The sequence below is a fragment of the Drosophila subpulchrella genome, chromosome 4 (assembly GCF_014743375.2).
Source record: "Drosophila subpulchrella strain 33 F10 #4 breed RU33 chromosome 4, RU_Dsub_v1.1 Primary Assembly, whole genome shotgun sequence".
Taxonomy (NCBI): domain Eukaryota; kingdom Metazoa; phylum Arthropoda; class Insecta; order Diptera; family Drosophilidae; genus Drosophila; species Drosophila subpulchrella.
In genome coordinates this window covers 1592940-1619637 of record NC_050608.1, presented here as the reverse complement: position 1 = coordinate 1619637, position 26698 = coordinate 1592940, and the positions used below count along the sequence as shown (strand labels likewise).

General features: G+C 36.7%; 1 protein-coding gene across 16 annotated transcripts in view; it reads left to right on the top strand.

Annotated features, from left to right (window-relative positions):
* Positions 1-266: 266 nt before the first annotated feature.
* Positions 267-26698, top strand: part of LOC119562996 (kinesin-related protein 4) — a 33677-nt gene continuing 7245 nt past the window's right edge. Inside the window, exons 1-11 of one of the 16 annotated variants that reach the window (XM_037876293.1) lie at positions 267-462; positions 540-591; positions 870-912; positions 2187-2786; positions 3811-3885; positions 6306-6371; positions 6429-6524; positions 11198-11485; positions 20977-21061; positions 21325-21513; positions 24122-24295. In XM_037876293.1, the coding sequence (XP_037732221.1) occupies positions 889-912; positions 2187-2786; positions 3811-3885; positions 6306-6371; positions 6429-6524; positions 11198-11485; positions 20977-21061; positions 21325-21513; positions 24122-24159 (1461 nt within the window). In that variant the 5' untranslated portion in view covers positions 267-462; positions 540-591; positions 870-888 and the 3' untranslated portion in view covers positions 24160-24295. Of the gene's footprint in view, positions 463-490; positions 592-869; positions 913-2186; positions 2787-3810; positions 3886-6305; positions 6372-6428; positions 6525-11197; positions 11486-20575; positions 20770-20976; positions 21062-21324; positions 21514-24121; positions 24384-26698 lie in introns of those variants that run through there. The other 15 variants (XR_005222099.1, XM_037876198.1, XM_037876181.1 and 12 more) reach the window with 15 other exon arrangements.

Sequence of the window (26698 nt, the reverse complement as noted above, 5' to 3'; positions counted from 1 at the left end):
ACTTTTGTATGTTGAAGGTGCGATCGTCACGACCCCTTACCTCGATAAGAGGTGTTCTCGTTTGAAAAATTTAAATATGGCTAAAAAACTGCGTTGGAAACTTCTAACTAAAATGATAGGTGTATAACAATAGATAAAACATATTACACATATAGACCCTTATAACTTTAAAAGCAGTGAATATAATTAAACATTTCCTTAATAAAATCTGTATACGGCATCACTCTGATCATTTGACATTTTGCAGAGATGCTCTAGTCATTAGAGTCTAAATTGTATTCGTAAAAGTATAGATATACAAATACATTTGTTGTGTTTGTGATTTTTTTGTATGTGTGAGATTTAAATTTAAATTTTTCGAAACGTTGTATGTGAAAGAGTCGGTTATATAGTAAATAGCCAAAATGTGGACAGTGTGGAAGCTATCTTTGATGTGCACTCATATTCTCGAAATACATAGACGTATGTATACTTGTTCATTCTTTTGGTCTATACGGATTTTAGTTTTATTATTATCTTTCAATAATTCGATTGTACAGTATTGTATGCAGTAAACATTTTCTACTCCGTACACTACTTAAAAATTAGCAGGTAAAGTGGTTATGTTTTAAATATGTGAAAAATATAAAAGATAGAAAAATTATTTTGTTATAAAATACTGTTTGTTTCCTGCATTTATTGTATTACGTAAGAACAGCACCACCAAACTTTTGCGGTACTTTGTGTTTATATATAGTACATATATTTATTTTCACAAGTGAAATCGATGTTGCGGCATCGAAGCACCTGTTGCTGTTTTTCTTGATACGATACAATGTTTACATAAAAGTTTATTTATTCATTTATTTATTTGACTTATTATTTTTTAGATTGTAAAAGATTTGAGAAATGGATCCCGCTTCAAGTATCGTGGTAAGTATAATAAATCTACAATAATTTTCGGATTTCAATTATTATTGATTTTTTGAGACTAGTTTTTTTTAGAATATTTATATTTTCTATCCTATAAAAAAACACAAAACTATTGTTTACCATAAGTATTAACAATAATCTTTTCTGTGGATGCCCAAACATAAAACACACAAATGTTGTTTAGAAGTTTAATAACAAAAAGTTGCTGATCCCTGCTCAAGTGTATTTTAAAAGTTTTCCAGAATCAATTTAACTGGAGGTATGTGTGTTGCATTCGCTTAAAAGGGGATTCCCGTCCAGCGCAATGAAAGAATCGATTTTTGTATCTAATTTTTTTTTAAGAAAGCGCATAGAAAAACTATTTCGATCACCAGTAGTTCTCAAGATATGGGAGTAAGTGCCGACCATTCTCCGAGCGCGCAGTACTAAGCAAATGACTTTAAATACGCCCACGTAAACCACGGTAATTTTAAAAAAGATACGACTACAAAGCTTAATGGCTCAAATAAAAAGTAATTAAATTTCGATTACCCCAACTTAGACTTTTTTAAATTCTTAAATCCGTTATGGCCTATTTACACAGAGGGGGTTTGCGCTTCAGCAACCAAATTCCGCTTCAGCTACTTTTCCTTCCATATGATATACACATGCTAGATAGAGGCGGGAAAAGTCGCTACAGCTCGCTTCAGTGAAAAATGGAACCGCACAAGCAAATCGATTCAGAATTTCAGTGTTTTTATTTATTTTTTCTTACGAGCTTAGGTGATTTTTTAAATTGGTGTTTCGGGATGGCAAGACCTAGCAACTGTTGCACCAAACCGTACATTACATATATAAAGAAAAAGCCATTTGAAGACGCAAGATCTCCCAAAATTGGCTTAAAAAGTGGATATTGACAAAGAACAGTATGCGAGAAAGGTGATAAATACGGAAAAGGATTCAAGCTGTCCTAACTTGTGAAAATTCTCGTAGCGTTACTGTTGGCCAACAATAATCCCTATTTTAGGTTTACTACGCTTGCCTGATCAGGATCACTAACCAAGTGGATGTAGCCATGTCCGTCAGTCCGTGTTAAAGCCGTGTTTCGGAAAACCATTAGAACTAGAGAGTTGGGATTAGCCTATATTTACTAGGCCGCTGTTTTTATGCTGCTGGACGGGATGAGAGAGTAAGGTTTGTCTGATAATAGAAGCACTTGAATATATTATCCCCTCTTTATTTAATTTTATTTATTAAAAATAAATTTGACATCGACATTTTTCTACAATCTTAAGGAAAAAGTAGTTGAAACAAAAAATGGAACGCAAGAAGTTCACGCTGGTGTAAACGAAATGGCTACCGAAAATATTGACAACTCAGTCGAAAGTCCTTTGGAATCAAATATTGGCAGTAATGTAAGTCAGAGCATTACTTCCACAGATGAAAATGACGATGACGATTTAGTAATTGAAGAAAGCGAATCTGATGAACATAGTTCAGATGGCGAAAGAACTGCAGATGTAGGAGAAACTGAGGATTTAATCAAGGTTACTGAAATGGATAAGCCGTCATTGTCATCAGATGCGGATAGCACTGCTGAAAAAAATGGAAGCGCAGAAATTGAATCCGAGGATCTTACCGTAGAAGACTCATCTATTAAATCAGACCCAGAAACTTCGGTTTTAGCCAATACAAAAGCCGATAAACACTCCACCGTTTCTGAGGAGAATCCAAAGGTGGAAGTAATAGATGAGAATATTATTAGTGTAAACACATCTAATGCTAGAATGGCAATTGTTCCACAAGAGACATCAACAATTATAATTGAAGGCGATGAAGTTAAAAGGACTGAAGAAGTGGCATTAAAAGACCACACAGAATCGTTGACGGAAAAAGTATTTTAATTTTAAAAGCTAATTAAAATTAATACAAGCCTTTACGCTTCTAAAATAAAGCTTTTTTTAACATTAGCATTAATACAGCGATAGCATTCGCTTACAAAGTTTGGCTCTCGAAAACCAAATTCCTTTCGCAACGAAACCCATTTATGGACTTGATTTCGTGCCACTGCTAACTTTTCACAAAATAGGATTTGAACAAATTGAACTTTACATTGTCAAGATAAAAATAACCATTTTGAAAAGATTAAACCCTTATATATTCTCGACCAGCTTGACAGTCGATTCTACACAAAAAAAAACTATTGGGTCAAATTGACCAATATAATAGTTGAATGGTCCCAACCCACCGAATTGTCAATTTGACCATTGAAATAGTTACTCTCACAACTACAACATACACACAACTTACTATTTAATGGTACTTTGGGCACTATAAAATAGAAACCAAAGCAACTACTATTTTGAATAGTTCTTAACCCTTTTCCTATAGTTACGTATCTATCCGTATTAGTCAACTTTACTCATACCATTGTTTGTGTGTATGTCAACATATTCCTCTCTACGCCAAACAATTTCTCGTTTGTAAACCAAAAAAAAAACATTTCTGACTTAATTATTTTTTAATTTAAAACATATTGTTTCTGGCTTTTAAGTTTAAAAGTTCTGTCCCCCGAAACCATTTTTGCTGAGACTCTTATAAAACGTCCTATCCGGTGGTCACTTTAATTGGTGACAGTATTATCGGAAAATTTTAGAGTACTGTTACCTAAAATAATAAGAGGTAAACACTTTCTGAGTCCCCTGAAAATATTTTCATTTTATTTTAAACGCTATATATTTTTATATATTTTCGTATTCTGAATGTAAAAGTCAAAACTTGTTAAATCCCGATTGGGGGTTCTCTTCTTGCCAATTTTTTTGTTCGCTGCAGGTTTATATATAAATTCGGGTTGCTCAAGCTAATATTTCTCGTTCGGTTTTATTTTGAAAGCTTATAAATGTATTTTTATATTCTCAGGATGCCAAGGAACCTACAACAGGTGAACTGACTGCCGAAAACACTAAAAACGAAGTTTTTTCTCCCAATGAAAATGTAAGTTTAAGGTTATACAAATTAAGTAAACGACTATTTTTACTCTGTAGTTACTCCTAAGAAGAAAATGTGAACCAGTTTGAATTGTAAGACATGGTAAAATTTTAAATGGCTTTTTTTTGACCTTAAGTCAACATCTTTAACACTGCTCTACAGTGGGTTTGGTGCAGACCTATAGGCCTTAAAATTAATTAATATATAATATGCGTATTAATAAAATAGATTTCCGACCCTCGAAGATGTCTTAAATCCCCTTAGCTGAGTAATGGGTATTTGATAGTCGATGGCATCGACTATAGTGTTCTCTCTTGTTTTTTGGTTGTACTTTTCAACACGCAACGTTTTGAAAACGACAGTGTTGCTTCCATAATGAAAATTAACTGGCTTTTTATACCCGTTACTCGTGGAGTAACGGTAGAAGAAAGCGTTTCAGACCATATAAGGTAAATTCACTCTAAGTCGGGATCACTAGCCGAATCGATCTAGTCATGTCCGTCTGTTCTAAAAGTTAATGCATGTTAAGGATTTCAAAGAGTGAGTTCCTTAAATAAGAGGTTACGTTCATATGTGAGGGGCTGAATATGATCGAATATATTTAAGAATTTTGGTGTTGTTATTAACAAAAAACTTCAGTTGACTAGATGCAGTCCTAAGGCTGTCAGGTTATTCGAAACGTGATGCTCAATCAGCAAATTACTTTTTAGTTCGGCTGTTATGATTATTTTCGTGTAGACAGATTAGACATAATCAATTTTCCCAGAATAGGAAACAGTTCTATTTGGTCGGTGAAAAAGCATTTTCAATGAAAGTTACGGCTAATATAGGGGCAATGCCGTCTCTTTAGAGAAAACCAAAAAAGCAGCAACACTAAGTTTTTTAAAGCTCTTTTATAATTTGATTTCTTGATTAAAACCGTTACATAAATTGGTCAACCTTAAACTGCTTTGCCACCCTCCATGGCCATCACGATCAGATTGAAATAAGGTATACTCATAACATTCACACAGAATCAGACATTCTCGGGACAAACTACGATTCGACATCGTCGTTTGAATCTCCGAACTAATTTATAAGTTCGTGAATTTTCAATTTATGTGACATTTCTTAAGATCCATCTGGCGGTTACTAAGGATTTTTATCATTGTTCGTGTGCGTGTGACCTGATTTTAACAATAGTAAAAATAAAACGTAATTTGCACATCACAAATAAATGTTTGCATAAATAATGCTAACGATTCGTCGTTATGAAAATTCGTTTGATGAAAATTTGTCGCTACAGCCGTTATCTTAATGGTGTTATTGTTTGGATCACTCATTAAAGCATTTATTAGAGGCTTAAAAAGATGCGAATATATATGAAATTTTAATGGATTTGCTTGATTAAGAAGGCATGGTCACTTTAACATTTGAACTTTAACTTTAAATTGTATAACTTAAATAATATTAACTAGCTTATTTTAATATTTAACTTACATTTTTAATACAACTTTAAAAATGTTGGGGCTGTACAAAGCTTTGTAAATGTTTTTTTGATTAAGAAGGAAGAGTTTTCGACCCCATTAAGTATATATATTCTTAGTCAGGATTACTAGCCGAGTCGATCTAGCGACGTCCGTCTGTCCGTATGAACACTGAGATGTCTTTGGCTCCCTGAGCAGCGCAAGTTTGTTTCACTCTAACAATCGAGATAACAACCATCTTCCCCGAATTTTATTTAATGTTAATGATGAGATGTTATGTGTTATATTAATTTAAATGAGATTTTGTTCTTACTATCAATACCCATCTCCATGCCAAAAATTATTGAAATCGGACTAGTCATATTAAAGTTATAGTTTGCATTCAATCAAGATTCCACACCCTCAGCAAATCAGCTGTTTTTGCTAATACGCCACCAAGCCGCTTGTGGCGCTATAGGCTAGGTGTCGCTAGGAGGCGGTACAGGCTAGGTGGTTATTGGACGCAAAAATCATAACTTTAGTTACCTATGTCTATTTTTACTGCAGTTCTAATTAATGAGAAAAATTTTACTTTATAGATAGAGTTTGGACCTATCGTTCCGAGAATTAAAGTATAGTGGGTTTTAAGATACCAGAAGTGACTATCAGTTTTGTCAATTTTGCTCATTAAATGAATAATGTCGCGGAATAACATCATAAGGTCGAGTAAACCAATTTGCACATATCGCTCCGATGTCCCGCCTGTCAAATTAGAGTACGGACGAGGAAACGGACCCTAATTTGAAATTCTCAATCGGCGTGCCAAGAATGATTTGATTCGGACCATTAGTTAATAAGTTAAAGGTTAACTTAGTACCGGGTATATAATATTCAAGGAATTCGAATATGGCGTTCTGTCTTGTTTTAAAATTAAGCGTAGGTACATCGTTTATACTTTATTTAATTTATTAATGCTTTTAGGTTAATGAATTGAAAGAACTTGGTACAAATGCTGTCGAAAACAAAGATGTAAAATTGCTTCAAGAGGTATGTTTTACATTCTGTAATAGTGCCTCAATGATTGCTCATTATTTGTTATTTTAGACCCAGCAAGGAAGGGAGGCGAGTGAAATTACTGCTCAATCTGAGCTTTTAAATGACAACATTACAGACAAGGAACATCTAAGATTGTCTAATCAGGTATGTAAGTAAACTACTTCAACATTTTTTTATTCTTATTTGAAGGTCTATAGGTCATTTGTTCTTATCCAATGATGCTCAGCATCAACAGAACTCAATGTCTCAAGCCTCAGTAGACAGGTTTAGAACAGTCCCTTGTAATTCCTGATCAGCAGATTTTAGTCAATGTCAACAGTCCGACTTGACGTTTTCCAACTACGCTGACTGCAGAATCCTTTTACCTTTTACTCTTTATATAGTTGCAGACTAGTTTACTTGTTACTTATCCCAGAAGTATATATATACATAGGTATCTTGTTATGAATGTGTGGCGATCACGTTTTTTGCCATCTGGCATCGCTGAAAACTTCTCAGAATAGATTTGTATCTAAAAACATTCTCTGGTCACACGGTCACACTCCCTTTCGAACCACGCTAAAAGCCCCCCAAGAAAAGAGATCTCAATTTCAACAACAAATCAGTTTTAACAAAGTATAAAATATATATGTGTTTCACTTAAGTGCAGGACTTACCTTGGTTTGAGGACAAACCATAAATGAATCAGTTATCAACGCAATCTTTAACTGCGCTGTTCTACGTTCTCGTTCCGGGAAAAGGGCTTGAAATACCTCGACGCAATAATCCCACAACTCCTATGCTACTGTCGTTTTCACAGTCAGCAGGGCATTGTCCACCAAGTACAACCATATCGCTCCTTCTACTAAGTAGCGGAATCTTGAGCAAAAACATCATCACCTTTTGGTATAACTGTCAATATTTTACTAATTTTCGGCAAATAGGAAATTCTTCTGATGGGGCTGCCATTTATCCTCAATTTAGCAAAAACCTACTTTGCAGTACGTATGAGAAAACTGCCCTTAGATTAGAAAAACGGGACATGCTTATCGGCTCCAATTGTACATTATTTCGTGTTTCAGGGATTATCTGGCAAGGATAACAGTCACATTTAAACATGTTGTTGAATACATGTTTTCAAAGTATTCCACAAAGCTCGGCAATTCTACTGTTATATTAAGGAAGATAAAATGGTGCCCTGACGCTTTCTTCAGATGTGAGACTTGGATCTTATACTCCCTTCCCATAGACTCCACCCGTTCGAAACGGTTGGAATTTTTGACAAATGTGAAACTCCGATTCCCACAGGGCGCATCCACCATCTACCGTCCGATAATAGCTGATCTGAAGACCTGTGGCTAATCATACCAAACCTGTTGCTCCTGCGCTTTCCATTTTTTAACGAGAAACTCCAATTTCCACAGAGCACATCCACCATCTACCATCCGATAACAGCTGATCTGGCTAATCGAACCAAGCCTGTTGATTCTGCGCCTTCCATTTTCGATTGTTCCCTGTCATCATTGTTCACGTTTTTGTAGTGAATGTATTAATTTCCACTGTCAAGAAGAAGAGCTCAAAGTTGAACCGAACAAACATCGCCTTACTACCGCATAAAATAGTCTGGGAAATTTTCGGAACGGCTAAACCTTATAAACTATCCGTTCAACGGATGGTAGATGGATCAGTGTGGGAAGACGCTATTAATGACAATTTGAAATTGTCTTGACTGAAAAATGATTGGCAGGATAGCATTAGGTGTGGTTTAAAGACTTCTAAATTAAAATTTAATGTATTTGCCTTCTTTTTATGGCTGCGAGCCCGATACAGATTTCCACAGTGGAAATATTTTGAATTTAAATTTTCAATTTGTATTATACCTTTTAATTTATGAAAGTTATTTTTGCAAATTAATCTTAAAACTAATTTCATAATTTTTTACTATTTACAAATTTATTATTTTCTTAGTCAACGTTTAAATCTTACTAAGTTATCTGTGTATTTTAATACTTAGTTGTTCTGCAGATTTTATACACGATACTGGTGGAGTAAAAGGGTATACTAAATTCGTCGGAAAGTATGAACAGTTAGAAGGAAGCTTTTCCTTTTTTTTTCATTTGATTCCATTGTCGTATAATAAAATGAATTTCGGAGCTGGTCAACTTAAATCTAGATGTTTTAGGTTATTTGTCTTGTAGTCAAAATTAGCTTGCAGTGATATTAGGGTTCTATATTTTATTAGGTCAAAAATACTTTTATTTATGTGAGTAAGGCGACATGTAGTTCGAATTCCTTAGTGTGTGCCTTGCAGTATCTTTAAAGGACAAGGTGGTAATGAGCGCTTGTTGCAGGCTCGGGGATGCCTTGGTGGCAGGTCGATAAGCGCGTCGCGACTATGGTAACGAGAGTTACTGCCATGTATCTCTTTAACGATAGCCAACGAACGTGTTTTTATGCTGTCGAGCTTGGCGTAATCCTCTTTTCGTTGCTTACAGAGCTTGTGGTCCCTGATGTTATGTTGCAAAACAGGTGAACCCTCGTACTCAGATCGGCTAAGAGTTTCACTAGTCAAAAAATTATATTCTTTGTAGTGTGACCGAAGTTTTTAAGGCTCACCCGCAAAGCATGTAGCATGGTCTTACTGTCAAGCAGCTGGTTTGTTGCCAAACGGAAAACAAATCAATTGGAGCAATTTAAAAAAGAAGAGTCTGCTGGTGCACAAAGTTAAAATAAAAATAAAAGGAATTTTAAACGAAAGTCTTTATTCTTGTAAATTAGTTAGCTTCCTTCTCGTCCCAAGGATGCTTCGCCATCTTTCCCGCGCCATCTGCAGCCCAGCTCCGAGTCCCAATAGCCATATTGGACCTTGAGCAAGTAGGAGCCGGATTGCGAACGGAGGCGTTCCGCCTGATGCTGCAGGAAGTCGACAAGCATTCTGACAATGGCTGGTAATGGCTCCTCCAGGTGCCCCCTAACGGGCGCCCTTTTTTGCTCCCTTTTTCCTCCTCCCTATGGAAGCCATCTCCGCTTTAGCTGTCAAGTATCTGGTGGAGGTGGAATCCTTTGGTTTCCCAGTAGAGAGTTCGTCGAAAATCGTTCTGGGAGTTGTGCTAAAAAGATACTTCTATTAGTGCAACGTAGCCAAATTCTTTTGGCCAGAACTTACTTTCCGAGGACACGCCCGGTAGGATGTCCATGTAGAGAGCGAAATCCCACTGGGATCCTCTTGTGGATCTCGTCCAGCACTTCAACTATTCTGCGGATTTGCCCTGTTGTGGTATTGCTTCCTGTCGGTGAAGTCCCACAGTAATGGGCAATAGTTTTCATACCGCTTTTGCACGAACACCGCCAACACCGCGTTTATCGAAATTCACTCGTTAAATCTGGTATTTTTACTGGTATTTCCTTAGCTCATCTGAGTACCGCGCTGAAAAACGTTAGCCGCGTATTTGCCTCTCGCTCACTCCTATGGTTAGCTCGCGGTTTTCGACGATATGAGTACTGGGCTTAAGAAAGAAATGGTTTTATTAAATACTAGCAAGGTCGCCCGCATCTTTACCTGCGGAAATTTCGTAAATAGATCGTTATATAATCCTAAACTTTTAACTTGCTTTTATCTTTCCTACAAACTATGTAAAATTAAAACATTCCTCATTTCCTTGACACAATAGGTGTTGGGGTGTTGCGTTTTTTTGTGGTTTCCCCAAGGTCCTATCCCATACTGCAAAGATTTTATTGAAGTTTTATCTTTTAATTTTAAAAGTTTATCTGCATGACTTTCCTATAAACAATATTTTTGGATTTTTCCACTGGTGCTAGTTAATAGTTATAATAATAACAATAAAAGATGTGGAATTGTTTAAACATTTATACGTATTTGTTTAAACATAGGAATGCAATTTTAGTTTCAGAATTTGTTTGTAATTTGAAGCTAGTTTGGAAATGTGTAAAAGCTGTTTCAGATTTTTTTATAATTTTACGTCAAGCCGTTTTGCTGCAGGAGCTACTGGTTATTTTTTAGGGGCCTCTTTTATTTATTTAGTATAGATGTAGGAGACAGGTGTGAGGGAAATCTGAATTTGTTGGTTTAAACATAGGAATGCAGTTTCATTTTGAGAATAGCAAAATTAGTTTGTAATTTGAATTGAGTTTTGCCCAATTAAAGGAAATGTGTTAGGGCGAATTCAATACGTTCAATATGTTTACAAAAGGATATCAGTGGGTATAATAAAGAATTTATATAAACGAATCTCATTCCCCCGACAGCTGCAAGAGCATACACACACGCACAAATTTATTTTGCTTTCAGCGTTCTTGCTTTTATTAGAATTCTACTTGGATGTTCAAGGCGGGTGTGAGGGAAAGCCCTGAAACTGTTTGTTTAAACAATTATATTTGTTTAGACATAGGAAAGCTATTTAAATTTAGGAATAACAAATTAGTTTGACCTTCCACTTCATTTTCATTGGTTTTCCACCTTATTCGCACAAACGCCATTTTAAAAACTCCTTTTAAATAGTACATGTGGTATTTTGTTAGTAAGCGGTCACCCTTAATGGCTCGGCTATTTCCATATTTCAAAGAGCGAGACATCAAGACGTGAAGGCCATGACATCACAATGAACATGTCAAAATGTATAACAGGAAAATGACAAAAGAAAATATTTGATATACAAAATTTCGGAGGGTTGAACGAAATAAGCTTCCTTTCTTGTTTTTAGATTTTTATGTCAAGTCTTTTTTGCTGCAGGAACTACTTGCCTTTTTTTTTGGTCCTTACATAAACTTAGTATAGATGTTTTATACCACTTAATTTTATTTTTCTTTTTACATTACAGACCGACTTTAATAATCAAATTCTGGACATTATATCGGACATTGATATAAATATAAAGGCCCAGGAAAAAATAACTCAGCTTAAAGAGCAAGAACTGAAACTTATACAGAAACAGAACGAGCTGGCAAATCAAATCCACCAGCAGCAAATCTTAGCTCAGCAACTGAATGCCAAAAATACAATTAAACAAAGTCAATGTCAAAGTGATAACTTTGACTCACAGTTCCAACAACAAAATAATTGTGATGTATCAACCTTGACACTAAATCAAAATAATGTCATCGGCAAAGTAAGTACTACATTTAGTAAGAAGCCTTTTGTAAATAAATGGAAAATTATTTTTGTTTTATTATATATAGTCCAATTAATATTGTATTTAAGTGTATGTTTGACAGCTGTCTCATTTGTATTTGTGTAAATTCGTTTTCTATAAGAGATGTTCATTTTACGAACGAAAGCCATATTTTAATTTAATGCATTGGACTTTGAGGAATATCAAATAACATTACTGCCACTGTTCAAAGACTATACGAATTTAAGATTGATGGGGCTGGGTGGCTTGGTCGCCAAAAAAAAAATTAAGTCCCAAGAACGAAGGCATGAAAAACTCGGGAGTTGCGCGACGTGCGTGGGTGTTAGTCTTAACTTAACTCCCGAACCAGAATATATATACCAAAATTACATTGTGAACCTTAATTAAAAAAATGTAGACAGAAACGATAACAAACTTAGTGGCCTATATGAACACATAACATCCACTGCACAGTTTGGAAGTTCAACTACCATTGTTAGAGTGCTTAGGTCACCGCCGCGATCCTTTTTGGTTTTATGTGTTTCTTGATCACGTTTGGTATATCATGTGTTTTAAACAAGTTCAGTTCACTTGGACATTCAGCAGTTTGGATTTTTTTTGGTAATAAATCATATATTTTGAACCAACATAGATAAGTGAACCGTTATTCCTATGTGTATGTATTCTTGATCAGTGTCCGTCCGTCTGTCCGTATGAGCCCTGAGATCTCGGAATCTGTGTAAGCTAGAAAATCGGGACTAGACATACAGTTTCTAGATTCGTACGTTCGTACGCAACGCAAGTTTGTTTGAGCCGAGTGCCACGCTCACTCAAACGACTACAAACGCCCGTAACTCTAATTCCTGTCCATGTCTTCTTAAAAGTAAATTACGAAATGTGTCACCTAAGCCACAGATTAAAATATCAAACATTTTTTATACTTATGGGCGAGTCGATTTGTATGGTTCCAAAAAAAGTGATAAATGTTAGGGGGGACGAAACTATGTCTAAACTATGTTTGAAAAAAAAAAGAAAAGTACTGGGAAAGAAAAGTACTGGGCTTTATGGAAATTATCTCAGTGGCCTTGAATTTGGAACAGTGTTATAGAAAAAAAGCTACAAGTCGTGTGGGTGAAATACAACCTAGGTCCAATAGTTTTTTTCACGTCCTACCAATGTTTAAAGTCAAGGCCACTTAGATATTTTTTATCAAAAAAACTGTATATTCTTCCCTCTTCACGGAAGGAAGTAACTTAATATATAAAAAAAAAGAAAAAAAAAAACAATATTTTTCTTTGCAAATGCGGAGGGTCAAACGTGGTTTTTCAGACATAGTTTCTTTGGCAATATTTTATATATATATTATATTTAAAAATTCATATATTTATTTACAAATTTTTAGTCCGGAACTTATTTAGAGCATTTAATAACGTTGCCAACTTTCTATACAAACAGGACCATAAAGTGTTATATGGCGAGTTCTAGCTTTGAAACCCACACACACAGTGGGCGAAATTTCTGTTTTAAAAATATGTTAATTCATTAAGTCTTAGTTGTGCTTAAGACACACACCTTTGTTAATATTAATATCTTCTCTAATCAGCTGATTAGTAATACTCGTACAACTAGGAATTCATATTCAAAACTTCTTTGTTTACAAAAAATGATTTTCTCATAAGAGTCATAAAAGGGAAGGCTAATTTTTTTCAGAATCTGTGGCTAAATATCAAAACTTTAAAATATTAAAAAAAAAAAAAATAGTACTATGAACTAAAACTTTTTTTCAATATACTAAGATTTGGATAATCTTATAGTTTCAATCTATACATACACAAAACTTGGTTGCTGTTAAAACAATTTTAAACAAGTCGTTTGAATCGTGAGCTTTGAAATTCTGTAGTGCTAATAACAAGGCCTAACGCAAATGGTCTAAATGCAAGTGATTGGCAAACACTTTAATACCGATTTATTTTTAATTTTCATTTTTATATCTTTTGAGATTCCTTAATTTGTGATTGTCCTAAATAGTCACGTTTTAAGGTTATGTAGATTAAAAATGCCAAATTTTCTTAGTGCAAGCTGTTATTCTTAAGCGCTGCACGCGCCTAAAATTTTGCCGAAAAGTATGAATCACCGATTTGGGAAAAAAAAAAATCCAAAGAAGGAATTTGTAAAAAATGAATTTAAAATTTAAAAATAAAACAAAGAAGAACGCTATAGTCGAGCAGCAAAGCGAGATTGAAAGGTGCCACCTACCGGCGGTAGACAGATTTAAGCGTTATAGGCGTTAGAGAGGGCGTAGATCAATCGATAAAAATTTTTATCTAGCATGAAAATTGTGGGCGCCACAGGTTTTGGCGGTTTGTGGGCGTTAGAGTAGGCGTGGCATATTCGCGTAACAAACTTGCGCTGCGTACAAGGCTAAGAAATCTAAATCTCAAATCCCAATTCTCTATCTTTGATAGTTTCCGAGAAATCAGCGTTTATATTTACCTTTTCTTGAAGTTTGTGGGCGTTAAAGTGGGCTTGGCAAACTTTTTTTAGGTTAATCGATAGGTACTGATTAGAACAATACATTTTAGTTTAAATTTTGAGCGGTTAGTGGACGTTAGAGTGGGCGTGGCACAGTGACGAAACAAACTTGCGCTGCGCAGGAATCTCTAAAATCTGCCTGCCTAATCGCAGTATTGCGGCTTTTATAATTTCCGAGATCACAGCGTTCATACGGACAGACGGACATGTGATCCGGCTAGTGATCTTCATCACTCGGAAGAAGGAAGCGTCTTCAGTTTACATACTTTCCGACAAATCTAACAAATCCGACGAAACTGTACGAGTAAGATATACTTAATATACCAAAACGCCGAATACTAGTCATTGATGCTATAGGAGAACAGCTGCCCAACAGCTTCGAGCACTACATGATACAGTGCCAAGGACAAAAGGCCCCCTTAAAAACCACGATATCAGCACAAACTCGTGGGATTCAGTCCTACGTTTTATTATCAAAAGAAAACTAGACCAACAGACTCTAGCTACACTGGATAATTTAGTGGATGCACCAACGCGCCTGCGTGCTGGAGACGATATGCGCACATCCTACAACAACACTCCAACGAAATCAATCAGTCCACAACGAAGAAAGCTGCAAGTCTTGTCACCTAGGACCCACCACTTTATAGCGTGTAGCCGTTTTCAGTAGGAGCGTGCTCTGGATCACTGGCAACTTGTCGAGTCTGTCAGCAACGGCATCTTTCAATGTTACATCAAAAAACCAGTGTCCGGCTTAGCAATCACTACAGGCTACTACAACCTTACATGATATGTTCTGCTCGCGACCGCCAAGGTATCGTTGCAGGGGACAACCCGTCAACTACAAGCATGTACGCCATGATAGATACTGGATCAAGGGTGTTCACGTCAAAAGGGCGTTTAATTTCAGGAGGCAGTGTCGAGCGGCAGTTTTATCCAGATGTCTACATCTCGCGCGCTCGCACTGCCGTCCGCTCTCCCTCTCCATCTCTCCCCTAAGTCTCCGCTCTGCTCTGGAGCGCTTAAGTTAAGTTAGGCTTAGGCAGTTCATGTTTCAAAGTGTACTAATAAACACCTACGCTCGTCGCGAAAAAACCCCAAAAGTACTCCCGTGTTTTTTGGGTACCATTCAGTCTTGGGGCTTCAACTATTTCCATCGATCAAGCCGCACCGCCCCAACATTTTGGTCCTTCGAGCCGGATTTCAAAATCTTTGGATTTTCCTCTCCTGGAGTTTTCTTTGATTTTGTCCCAGCAGGCTTGAACCGCTCCAGATAAGTTCCACTTACTATAATTGCCGGTCATACGCCAGTTTTTCGAACCCTATTTCGACTAACTTTCTGTATGATATATTGTCTAAATCCAAAAGTGATTAATCCGACGCAACGGCATTTAATATATTTATTTCGATTCCGTTACTTGTGCCCGACATTATTCCAGTTTCCTTTGCCCACAATTGTACACTTGAAACAATTCCAGAAGATATTTCAGTGCTACTATTCAACAAAAATATTTCTCAAATATATTTTCAATTCCAATTGTGTGTAAAATATAACTCAGCCACAGTAAAAAATTCCCGATCATAAAGATTGTCCCTAAGATTTGCACTCTTTATTTTTTACTGTGTTCCAGCTGCATGTGTATATTTACAAAAACAATCTAATACAGTCCACTCGAACTACTTTTTTCTAATACAGTCCACTCCAACTACTTTTCTCGACCTACAAATACGGCTAAACTATTTCTAAAATTAAAAACAAAGTGACAATATCCACAAATTTACTCCAGCAAATCGTTTGCAATTTAGTTGTGCAGGTGACAAACAAACGCACCGACATACAAACATAAGCGAAGTCTTTCCAATTCCCGCAACGTTATTCCGCTATTCGCACCCCACATATGTACATATATGTACAGTGTGCATACATACGTATATCGCCAGTGCACAGTGGGTCAATAGCTCACAAAAAGTGTTCCTTTCAAACAAACAATGTTAAAGTCCGTAATTCCTTACATAAGTCCGACCATCCGATATAATAAATATTTATTGCCTATCCGACAGTGTGACCGTATATATTTACAATCTTAATTGGTTCCTAAATTCCAATTTGATTCCAATCCGTTTCCTTGCATCTGAATTAAAATTCTAAATTATTTAACGTCATGGCAACATCAGTAAAATCCGCTTTAACCCGATTTATGGCCACAGCTGACTGTCTGATCCACTTTGAGGCCACTGTGAACGCTCCAGGTGCTCCTACACCAACGTTATCCGCCTGTAACATCCGTCGCGATCACCTCAATTCCTTGTGGCAAACGGTAAAGGCAGCATACGACATATGCTCCGACAGCATTATATCTGCAGGCGAGAGCGCCGCAGACACAAAATCCATACTAAAGTCCACGTATTACCAAACGTACTCCACTTACGAAATATTTGCCGCGCAGTTGATGGAACAAATCCAAAAAGGCTCCTCCCAAATACCTCAAGCTCCAGTAACTCCGTCCCGAAATTCCACGTCTTATGGCTGTCGGCTCCCTCCTATCGACACAGAGGTTTTCTCTGGCGACTATCTTCGCTGGCCGACTTTCCGGGACCTTTTCACGGCAATATACATAGACAATCCGAGTCTAACGCCCGTTGAAAAATTATTCCACTTAAATTCAAAAACAAGTGGCGAAGCTCATTCCATAGTTTCAAGATCCCCACTCACCAATGATGGCTTTCGCTCAGCCTGGAATAACCTAACTGAGCGTTTCGAAAATAAGCGATTGCAGGTAAACAGTCACCTGAAAACACTTTTCAATGTGCAATCCATAGCACAGGAGTCGGGAGCAGCCTTAAAGGAACTTCAACGCACTTTTCAAGGTTGCTTAACTTCCTTAAAATTTTCCGGTGTTAATATTGAGAATTGGGACCCTATCCTGGTTTATATGTGCTCGACAAAACTACCAAAGCTCACTCTCTCATTATGGGAGCAATCCATCCAAAATAAAGCCGAAATTCCTACGTGGCTTGAGCTTGATTCATATTTGACAGAGCGCCATCGAACTCTTGAGGCCGTCGATAGCTTCCGATCTGCCAATTTCCACCACGTCCAGTCCAAAGACACAAATCGAGTGGCAGAATTTCCAAAAGTAAATTCCTTCAACACAAGGTTAGATCCGATACCCAAGGGCTGCGATCTGTGTTCCAAGAAGAACCACCCCGTGCGTATATGTCCACGCTTCCTACAGATGACGGTAGACGATCGCCTAGCCTATATTCAAAGGAAGCAGTTGTGCTCCAATTGCTTTGCAAGTAGCCATCAATTCCGGGATTGCACAAGCGCTCACAACTGTCTCACTTGCCAAGATCGGCATCACACATTTCTGCATCGAAACAGCGGCCCTACTACTCCGACGATTCCATCCGACCCTCCAAGGCCAGTAACCGCCTCAGTTCCACACATCATTTCGTCCTATTCAGCGCAAGTTTCCGTACAAAAAGTCCCTCCTAAGAATACTCCATCCGAGTATTGGGTTCCATACCCATCCTTGGATGGCAGACGTACTCGAGGTATTAAATCCTACCAATGCCGAGTCTGCCAAAAGATCCATCCTCTACGGAAGTGCCACCACTTTCTACGGCTAAGCCCCCAGAATCGGCTCCAGGAAGTACATATCCAGAAGTACTGCTCCAATTGCTTGGCTCACAATCATACCAAGGACTCCTGCCGTAGTGGTCATCACTGCCACAAGTGTGGAAAGGACCACCACACTCTCCTACATACGGACGACCGATCTACACTTCCAACGTGTTCCTGAGCCTACTATCCTAAGGTTCTTGCTACGGGTGTCCTCGCAAGGGGGGGGAGAATGTTCACGTCAAAAGGGCGTTTAATTTCAGGAGGCAGTGTCGAGCGGCAGTTTTATCCAGATGTCTACATCTCGCGCGCTCGCACTGCCGTCCGCTCTCCCTTTCCATCTCTCCCCTAAGTCTCCGCTCTGCTCTGGAGCGCTTAAGTTAAGTTAGGCTTAGGCAGTTCATGTTTCAAAGTGTACTAATAAACACCTACGCTCGTCGCGAAAAAACCCCAAAAGTACTCCCGTGTTTTTTGGGTACCATTCAGTCTTGGGGCTTCAACTATTTCCATCGATCAAGCCGCACCGCCCCAACAAAGGGTAAATCGTATTTCAAGGAGGATGGCAATTCTGCTATCTCTTAAAAAAACGTATCCACCGATTAAAATATCTGGAATCGGAAGAATAAGAACAACAGCAACTAGGTCAATACTAAAGCTCTCGTAATGTACATCTAAATTAGAAACACCAGTAGAGGTACTTATTATTCCCAATGTCATTACAAGTCAACCGTCATTACCGATTGCAAACGATCTAAATTGTCCCTAGGGACTGCCGTTAGCCGATCCTGACCTTGTGACCTAAACTTGGGGGCTGGTCTATATCCCTGCTTAATGACAGGTGAATTTCTTAGACTAGGACCCAATAAACCTCTTGCGCAAGGCACAGGCTTGGTTATATAGTCACAGGTTTTCTCTTGTGATACGGAAATCAATCCTATTTTTGAAAAAGGCGTTGACGATCTTGCAGAACCTAGCCTGCTTGTGAGCTATCAAATGGTGAAAATCTGGTGGATGACAACCAATTTGATAAAGAAGATAGCAAGCGGCTGAAAGAGATCTCTCTCGACGAGGAAAGGATCCATTTAACCAACTTAGCGTTGTTAGATCATAAAATACTAGAGTCAGAAGATAAAAGTCTCCGATTAAAATAAGACCGACCTCTCGTCAACGTAAAAACTACAATAATTCTGAATTTTTTATGACAGGCAGAAGGAAGGGTTTCCGACCCCATAAAGTATATATATTCTTGATCAGGATCACTAGCCGAGTCGATCTAGCCATGTCCGTCTGTCCGTCTGACCGTCTGTCCGCATGTCCGTCTGTTCGTATGAACGCTGAGATCTCGAAAACTTTAAGAGCTACAATACTGGGATTAGGCATGCAGATTCCTGAGATTCCTGCGTAGCGCAAGTTTGTTTCAGCAGAGTGCCACGCCCACTCCGACGCCCACAAACTGCCAAAAACTGTGGCTCCTACAGTTTTGATGCTAGAATAAAAATTTTAACTGAAATGTATTGTTCTCATCAATACCTATCGATTGATTTAAAAAATGTTTGCCCACTTTAACGCCCACAAACCGCCCACAAACTTCAAAAAATCGCAAATTTGAACGCGGATATCTCGGAAACTATTAAAGGTAGAGAATTGGGATCTCAGATTTAGATCCGTAGCTTTGTACGCAGCGCAAGTTTGTTACGCGAATATGCCACGCCCACTCTAACGCCCACAAACCGCCCAAACCTGTGGCGCCCACAATTTTCATGCTAGATACAAAATTTTAACTTTAATGTATTAGTCTTGTCAATACCTATCGATTAACCCAAAAAAAATATTGCCACGCCCTTTCTAACGCCCACAAACCGAACAAACCTGTGGCGCCCATAATTTTCATGCTAGATAGAAAATTTTAACTGAAATGTATTGGTCTCGTCAATACCTATTGATCGATCCAAAAAAAGTTTGCACGCCCATTGTAACGCGCATAACGCTTTAATCTGTCTACCGCCCACATAACCATATATTGAGATCACGGGTAGGTGGCCCATTTCAATCTTGCTTTGCTGTTTGCATATCTCCATTTTCCTTTGGTCCCTTTAGCAGAGTAACGGGTATCTGATAGTCAAGGTCCTCGACTATAGCGTTCTTCCTTGTTTTAACTGTTAAGTTAAGAACAAGAACGCTAAAGTCGAGTCGGAACCGCTTCCTTCTGCCTGTTAAATACTTTCCCCGAATACAAAAATGGGTGGATTTTTTAGATATCACTAGTTTACAGCCAAAGAAGTTACAATAAAGAAGACTACAACATTTTTTATGGACAAGTAGGAAGGAAAAAATATGGAAAAATTGACTGTCATAACTTACAGTCCTCTCCCCTTCGCCTTCACGCATATGTATTTTATTAACTTATGCATATGATTTTTTAAGTAGCGGGGGTGCCACAAATATTGCTGAGCATTCATTCAGCGTAGTTTTACACGACTTAGCACTGAAGTGATTTCTATATGTTTAATTTTAATGAAACGATGTTGCCAAAATTTAACTATCTTTATCCTTTAAAATTATGCAAATACATATGTATGCATAATCAGAGGTCTATTGCTAACTAATAACGTAATTGTGATTTCAAATTTACAGAATTTTTAATGGTAACACAGATAGACAAACTTACACTTATAGTGAACCTATTTAAGTGATGCGAAGTGTACATATTGTATATTTAAATGAAAGCTTCTTGTAGCACATACCCCAACGCTTGCCTTCAAATTTAAGAACAAGAGTTTCTATAATTAGCGTTTGCGAGATCATTTCGTTCGCTCACATTACGCTCTATACACATAATGTATATACAAATCTTATTGATGTATGAATGTACACATATATTTGTGTGAAAAAAGCGTTTATTTTGTTTTGAATTCTATTTGTGCTATAAAATTTAATGAACACGGACTGCAATTAATTTCACGAATATTATTAAAAAATATTAAAATCCGAACCTAACATAAATACGATAAAAATGAATTCCATAGTAGAGAAAAAAAGAGGCTATCGACCAAGTGATCTTCTTGATCATAGTAAACGGCAAATTTTGTTCAACCTCAGTAAGCAGCTGTGGCAGAACAAAAATGTACTACATCCTTCCAAAAATTGCAACTTCTTTTACTACCGAGTACTTTACATGTTGCCTTAATACTTTTTAAAATAAAACGTGCGCAAAACGTATGTTTTTTGTGATTTTATGGAAAACCTCTTTTCCGGGCAGCGGATTACTTTAAACATATACAAAAGAAATAAAATAGGATGAGTTAGAATATATTTTTATGTATTCCATTAGGAACACACAGACTTACCGAAGACTATTGATTTGCGCAAAATATTTACTCCTGCGACCGATGCTACTGAAATATTGCCGAAAAATCGTAAGTAATCCAAAAATCAATACGAAAAGATGATACGTAACAGTCGTTTTGACAAAGCTTGGAATAAACATCAGCAGTGAACCTTATAACGTGACTAATATGCGCTTGTCTTACTTATTTCGTTTAGCTTTAAAGATGGGCCTTGCTTGATTTAACATACGGTTCTAAAATGCTTTCAAAAGTAAACGTTCATTACGTATCGCCTTTTTTATTAAATTTTAGGTAAACTTATTTATCTTCATTCTTTAACTTATTTAAAATAGGAAAGCTATATGCCTCGTCTGCATTTTATTCTCCAACACTACACCCTACTGTGGAAGACCAAGTTGAGCTAGCACGAAGAATATCACATTCATTAAGTGATATCAGTAACCAAACCTCTAAGGGTCAGTCAATGTATGTCAATCGAAAAAAACGCGCAGACAAATGGGTTCATGAAGGTAGATCTCAAGGTAACAGTCTTTTCGAATATGGTGTTATAAAAAGCGGTTCTCACAATTGTATTACCTAATACTGATTAAATATTTATAATTTAAGTTAAGTTTAGAGTAAATATCAAATACGTTAATACGAAAATTTGAAATGGCGGAAATATGCGGCTTCGTTTTGTTAGCTAGGTTAGGCCAAATAAACGCGTTTTAAAAAATAGAGCTACTTTGGGGTACCCAAAATATTTTTTTTAAAATGTTTTTAAATTATTTTTTCTAGCTTAATATCGGTTGTAGGAGATACGCCCTTGTCTTACCTTTTTAAAAATAGGCTCCCTTCACCGAATGTGCAAAGGAAATGCAAAAAAGTAGATTTAAAAAAAAAATTGTTTTCAAAAAATGGGACCAAAAGGTCTATTTTAAGGCAACAGAAGGGGATTCTCTTTCTCAATTGTTGTATTATCTATTTTGTTACTTAGCTTAAAAGATATTAAAACTCAAAAAAGTATTTTTTTCATATAAGACTAATTAAGACATAGAGTAATTACATTACATTATACTTGCCAATTTGCCTAAAAAAATTTTGCCACTCTTACATAATGAACATATTGAGACCACTTTTAAAAAAATGAAAATATGAAATAAATTTTATTTTATTCCGCTTGTCAATACCTAATAAATCTTAGCATTAGTTAATAAGTAATAAACTTACGCCCGCATCTAGCAAGAGCATCGTCAATGACGTCACAACCAGTAGATAAAAGTGAATAGTTTAAAATGTAAAAATATAAAGCAGATATATTTGTAAGCGTCAATGTTTTTTCGCCTCTATTCGAAGGATTATTTATTTTGATGTTTGTGGTTAGTGTTCTCTTATGTTGTTTCTTGTTTCCTTCCCACAAAGTCCTATTGCTATTGCAGGTAGTATATAAGTCAGAACGAGCCGGATCGGAAAATTATATCCTATAGCTCCCATAGGATTGATCATACAAATATTTTTAAAACAAGCAAGGAAGCTTACTTCGGTACTCCAAAGATTATATACCCTTGCAGGTCGATCCCATGGGAGCATCTTACGTACGGAGGTTTCTGATTTTTCGAAATCTAACAAGGAAGAACGCTATAGTCGAGTACCCCGACTATCAGATACCCGTTACTCAGCTAAAGGGACCAAAGGGAAATGGAGATAAGCAAGCACCAAAGCGAGATTGAAATGCGCCACCTACCGGCGGTAGACAGATTTAAGCGTTATGGGCGTTAGAGTGGGCGTGGCACTCTTCTGAAACAAACTTGCGCTGCGCAGGAATCTCAGGAATCTGCATGCCTAATCCCAGTATTATAGCTATTATAGTTTCAGCGAGATTTCAGCGTTCATACGGACAGACGGACAGACGGAAAGACGGTCAGACGGACAGACGGACATCGCTATATCGACTTGGCTAGTGATCCTGATCAAGAATATATATACTTTATGGGGTCGGAAACGCTTCCTTCTGCCTGTTACATACTTTCCGACGAATCTAGTATACCCTTTTACTCTACGAGTAACGGGTATAAAAACTAATTACTGAAATTGCGGTCCATAAAATAACGGTCTATGTATTATTTTGACATTAATTATACGCTCGTTCCTATGACAGCTATATGATGAAGTCGCCCAAATTGTTTTAAATTTTACTCAACATTCTGAAATATTAAGAGAATAAAACTCTCAAAAGATTTAATTTAATATGACAAAAAATACCGAGATTATAATTTATATACATTTTTTAGAAAATATCTTTTTGATCATACCTATGGGAGCTATAGGATATATTTTTCCGATCCGGCTCGTTCCGACGAGTTCAAATCAAGTATCAGATCCCCTTTACTCAGCTAATCAACTTCAAAAGAAGTGTACCTTCGAGTGGAGGCGAAGAAATGTCGATGTTTTCATTTTTATCTACTTGAAATTTTTACTTCTTACACATTTCATTTTTACCAACTAGCTAGATACGGGCCTATGGTAATTACTTATTAACTAATGACCGATTTTAATATAATAAAAATATTTTAATTTTTAATCTTTGAAACTGTGGACGCCATTGTTTTGGACGTGACACATTGGCATAACAAACTTGCTCTGCCCACGAAGCTGTCAAATCTAAATCTGAAATCCCAACTTTCTAGCTTTATGGGGTCCGAAACGCTTCCTTCTACCTTTTAAATACTTTCTCTGAATGTGCAGGGGATTTTTTTTCTGAACACATTTTAAAGGAGCGATTCTAAGCGTAAATGATTTAATAGCATCCGTCAAGGTAAATAAATAATGACATTACATATTTAAATTTCAAAATTTGTTGCATAATTTTGCTTCGAAAACTTTATTGGAATTTGGGACAATTGCCATTGATTCTCATTTTAAATATACAATAACCTATGTCTTAATCTAAAATAGGAAAATAATGTTCAAGTCGAGGACGCGAACAAACTAAAATGTATATACAAACGTGAGAACCAATTATTTAGGAAGCTATATTGAAAAAAATAATTCTTTTTAACTAAATAAATAAGTAAGCAGTCATTTACTTCTCCTTTGTAGTAAATAAAATTAAAAAAAGATATAGTGAACTAATGAGCTCTCATTTTTAAGTACGTACCTATACAATCGTTTACATATTCAGGGAATGAGTGCTCAAGTGACGCTGTAGATCCATATAAAGAGAATTCCGAAACGAATTCCACCTTGGAACTTACAAAGTTGGAAAAAATACCGCTAAAGCTTATAATGAACCCAAACGGAAAAGTCCGTGATTATAATTCGCTCAAAGAATTGATTAACGTTGAAACTGGCCTACTATCGCCTGACAATTGCGCTGAACTAATAACTGCACTTCAACTTCATCAAGGACGAGGTAACTTAATAACTTTTAAATGTGTGCTACGATCTTAAGCGTAAACGTAAATAAATAAAGAGTATTATTTGCTCTAGAAACGTTTTCTTGCTCATTGAAGGCGATTACATTGTAATCATAGAATCTTAGGCATCGCATCGTTTTACTCATTTTTACTCGCTTCAGAGACACAAGTATGGGACACATTTAAAAAGACACTTTTATAAGTTATGGAAATATGGGTTTTATTCAGAACGAGAGCAGCAATAATTAACCACTCAAGGTAATATACCTCATTGGAAAAATTTGTCAAAGAAAATGACCCCTTAAAATGCATAAATTAAAAAATTATAAAATGGAATATTTAAATTTGTCGATAATATCCTGGGACAAATTAAAAAGATTAATACTGCTGGATTCAGAATGGTCCAAGGTGAATGCCGTATTTTATACAGTCGGCCCCCTACCACGAAAATTGTTTAACAAAATTTGTCTATGAATCCATTTTGAGTTCAATCCAGTTTTGTTCACCTTATTTTCACTTCATTGTATAGGAGGTGTCACACAAATCTCTTCAAGGAAGCACACATTTCCTCAGAATTTCGACATTCATTTTTGCATTCAAATGGGTTCGCCACTTAAAGGATAACTTCGGCAAGCCGACGTTTCTATACCCTTGCAGGTCGATCCCGTGGGAGTTCCCCGGTTTTTAGAAAACCAAAAAAAAAACCAAAACTACAATAGTTTTAAGATAAAGTTTTTTCAATTTACTACCGTGTATGTTTACCGAAAACGAAATATAACGGTCTATGTACTATTTTGTCATTAATTGTCCGATCGTTCCTATGACTGGATTTATTTTGTATTTGATATTCTGAAATATTTAAAGGATGATATTCCCAAGAGTAAAAGTTATTATGTCAAAAAACACCGAAGTTATCTTTTTCTGATCATTCCTATAAAAGCTATACGATGTAGTTGTCCGATCCGGCTCTTTCCGGCTTATATACTACCTGCAATAGAAGTGAGACTTTTGGGAAGGTTTCATCCCAATAGCTTTAAAACTGAGAGACTAGTTTGCGTAGAAACGGGAAACGTCTCCTTCACTGCGTTGCAAACTTCTGACTGAAATTAAAATACCCTCTGAAAGGGTATAAAAATGAAAATCTATCATTATGTTCGATTTAACAATAGACCATCCTGCCAAAAAACACCAGTTGGGCATCAGAAATATATTCTTTTTGCAGAAATATTTATGTTTAAAGCAACATAAATATTTAATGGCGGATCCAGAATTTGGTTGTGAAAAGAAATAAAAAAATTGTTTGATTAGAAATCAAAAAATTTGGAATAAAATGCATATTACCGTGCGCGGAATCACGGGTGGATATGGGGTATAGATCCCCCACTCGGGTTAAAACCACCACAACCAACTTCTGGATCCGCCACTGCATATTACATATACATTTTACACGAGTGAAGGGATCTATTCCTACAGCACCCCCTATACAAGCAGTAGGGAGAGCGTCGTTGAATTTATCATCAGATTAGAGGGAAAAGCTGTTCTTATGGCTTTTATATTTTTTACCAGGAGAGTGCGAATCCGAATTAACCTTGCGACGAAACAAACTTGGTATCAGTCGAAACATCATTATCAGAGAAGGACGGGTACATTAGGGTGGGTCGATTTGGAGGTCTTCAAATCGTAGGGGGGAACGTATTCTGTGGACAGTTCTAAGCAATATTGTCAAAGAAACTATGTCTTGAAAATCAGGTTTGACCCTTCGCATCTGCAAGAGAATAATACTGGCTTTGTGAAAAAAATATCTAGGTACCCTTGAATTAGGAACATTGGTAGGAGGCGAAAATAAATATTTTCCAAGGAACTATGTGTCGAAAGCCACGTTTGATCCTCCGCAATTGCAAAAGAAAATACTGGTTTTCTCTTTATTACAGATATTCTGAATTACTGCATTAAAAAAATATTTTAAAGACAACAAGAATTTGAACAAAGGAGAGAAATATAAATTGATAAATCTGTAGCGGCAACTATAATATTTTTCTCGAAAACAAACAAAAAACAGTAGGGTCAAACGTGGTTTTAGTCAGATGGGTTCTTTGGCAATATGGCTTAGAACTGCTTATTGATTGGGTACCGTCCAAAGGGTTTTTTTTCAAATACTGGCCATTTTTATTATGCTAGTGCGGAGGTCAAAACTGATTTTCAAGACAGTTTCTTTGGCAATACTGCTTAAAAGTGTCCTTAGATTACGCCCCCCTACGATTTATCACTGGGCCCATACAAATCGACCCGCCTTAGTATACATAGAACTAGG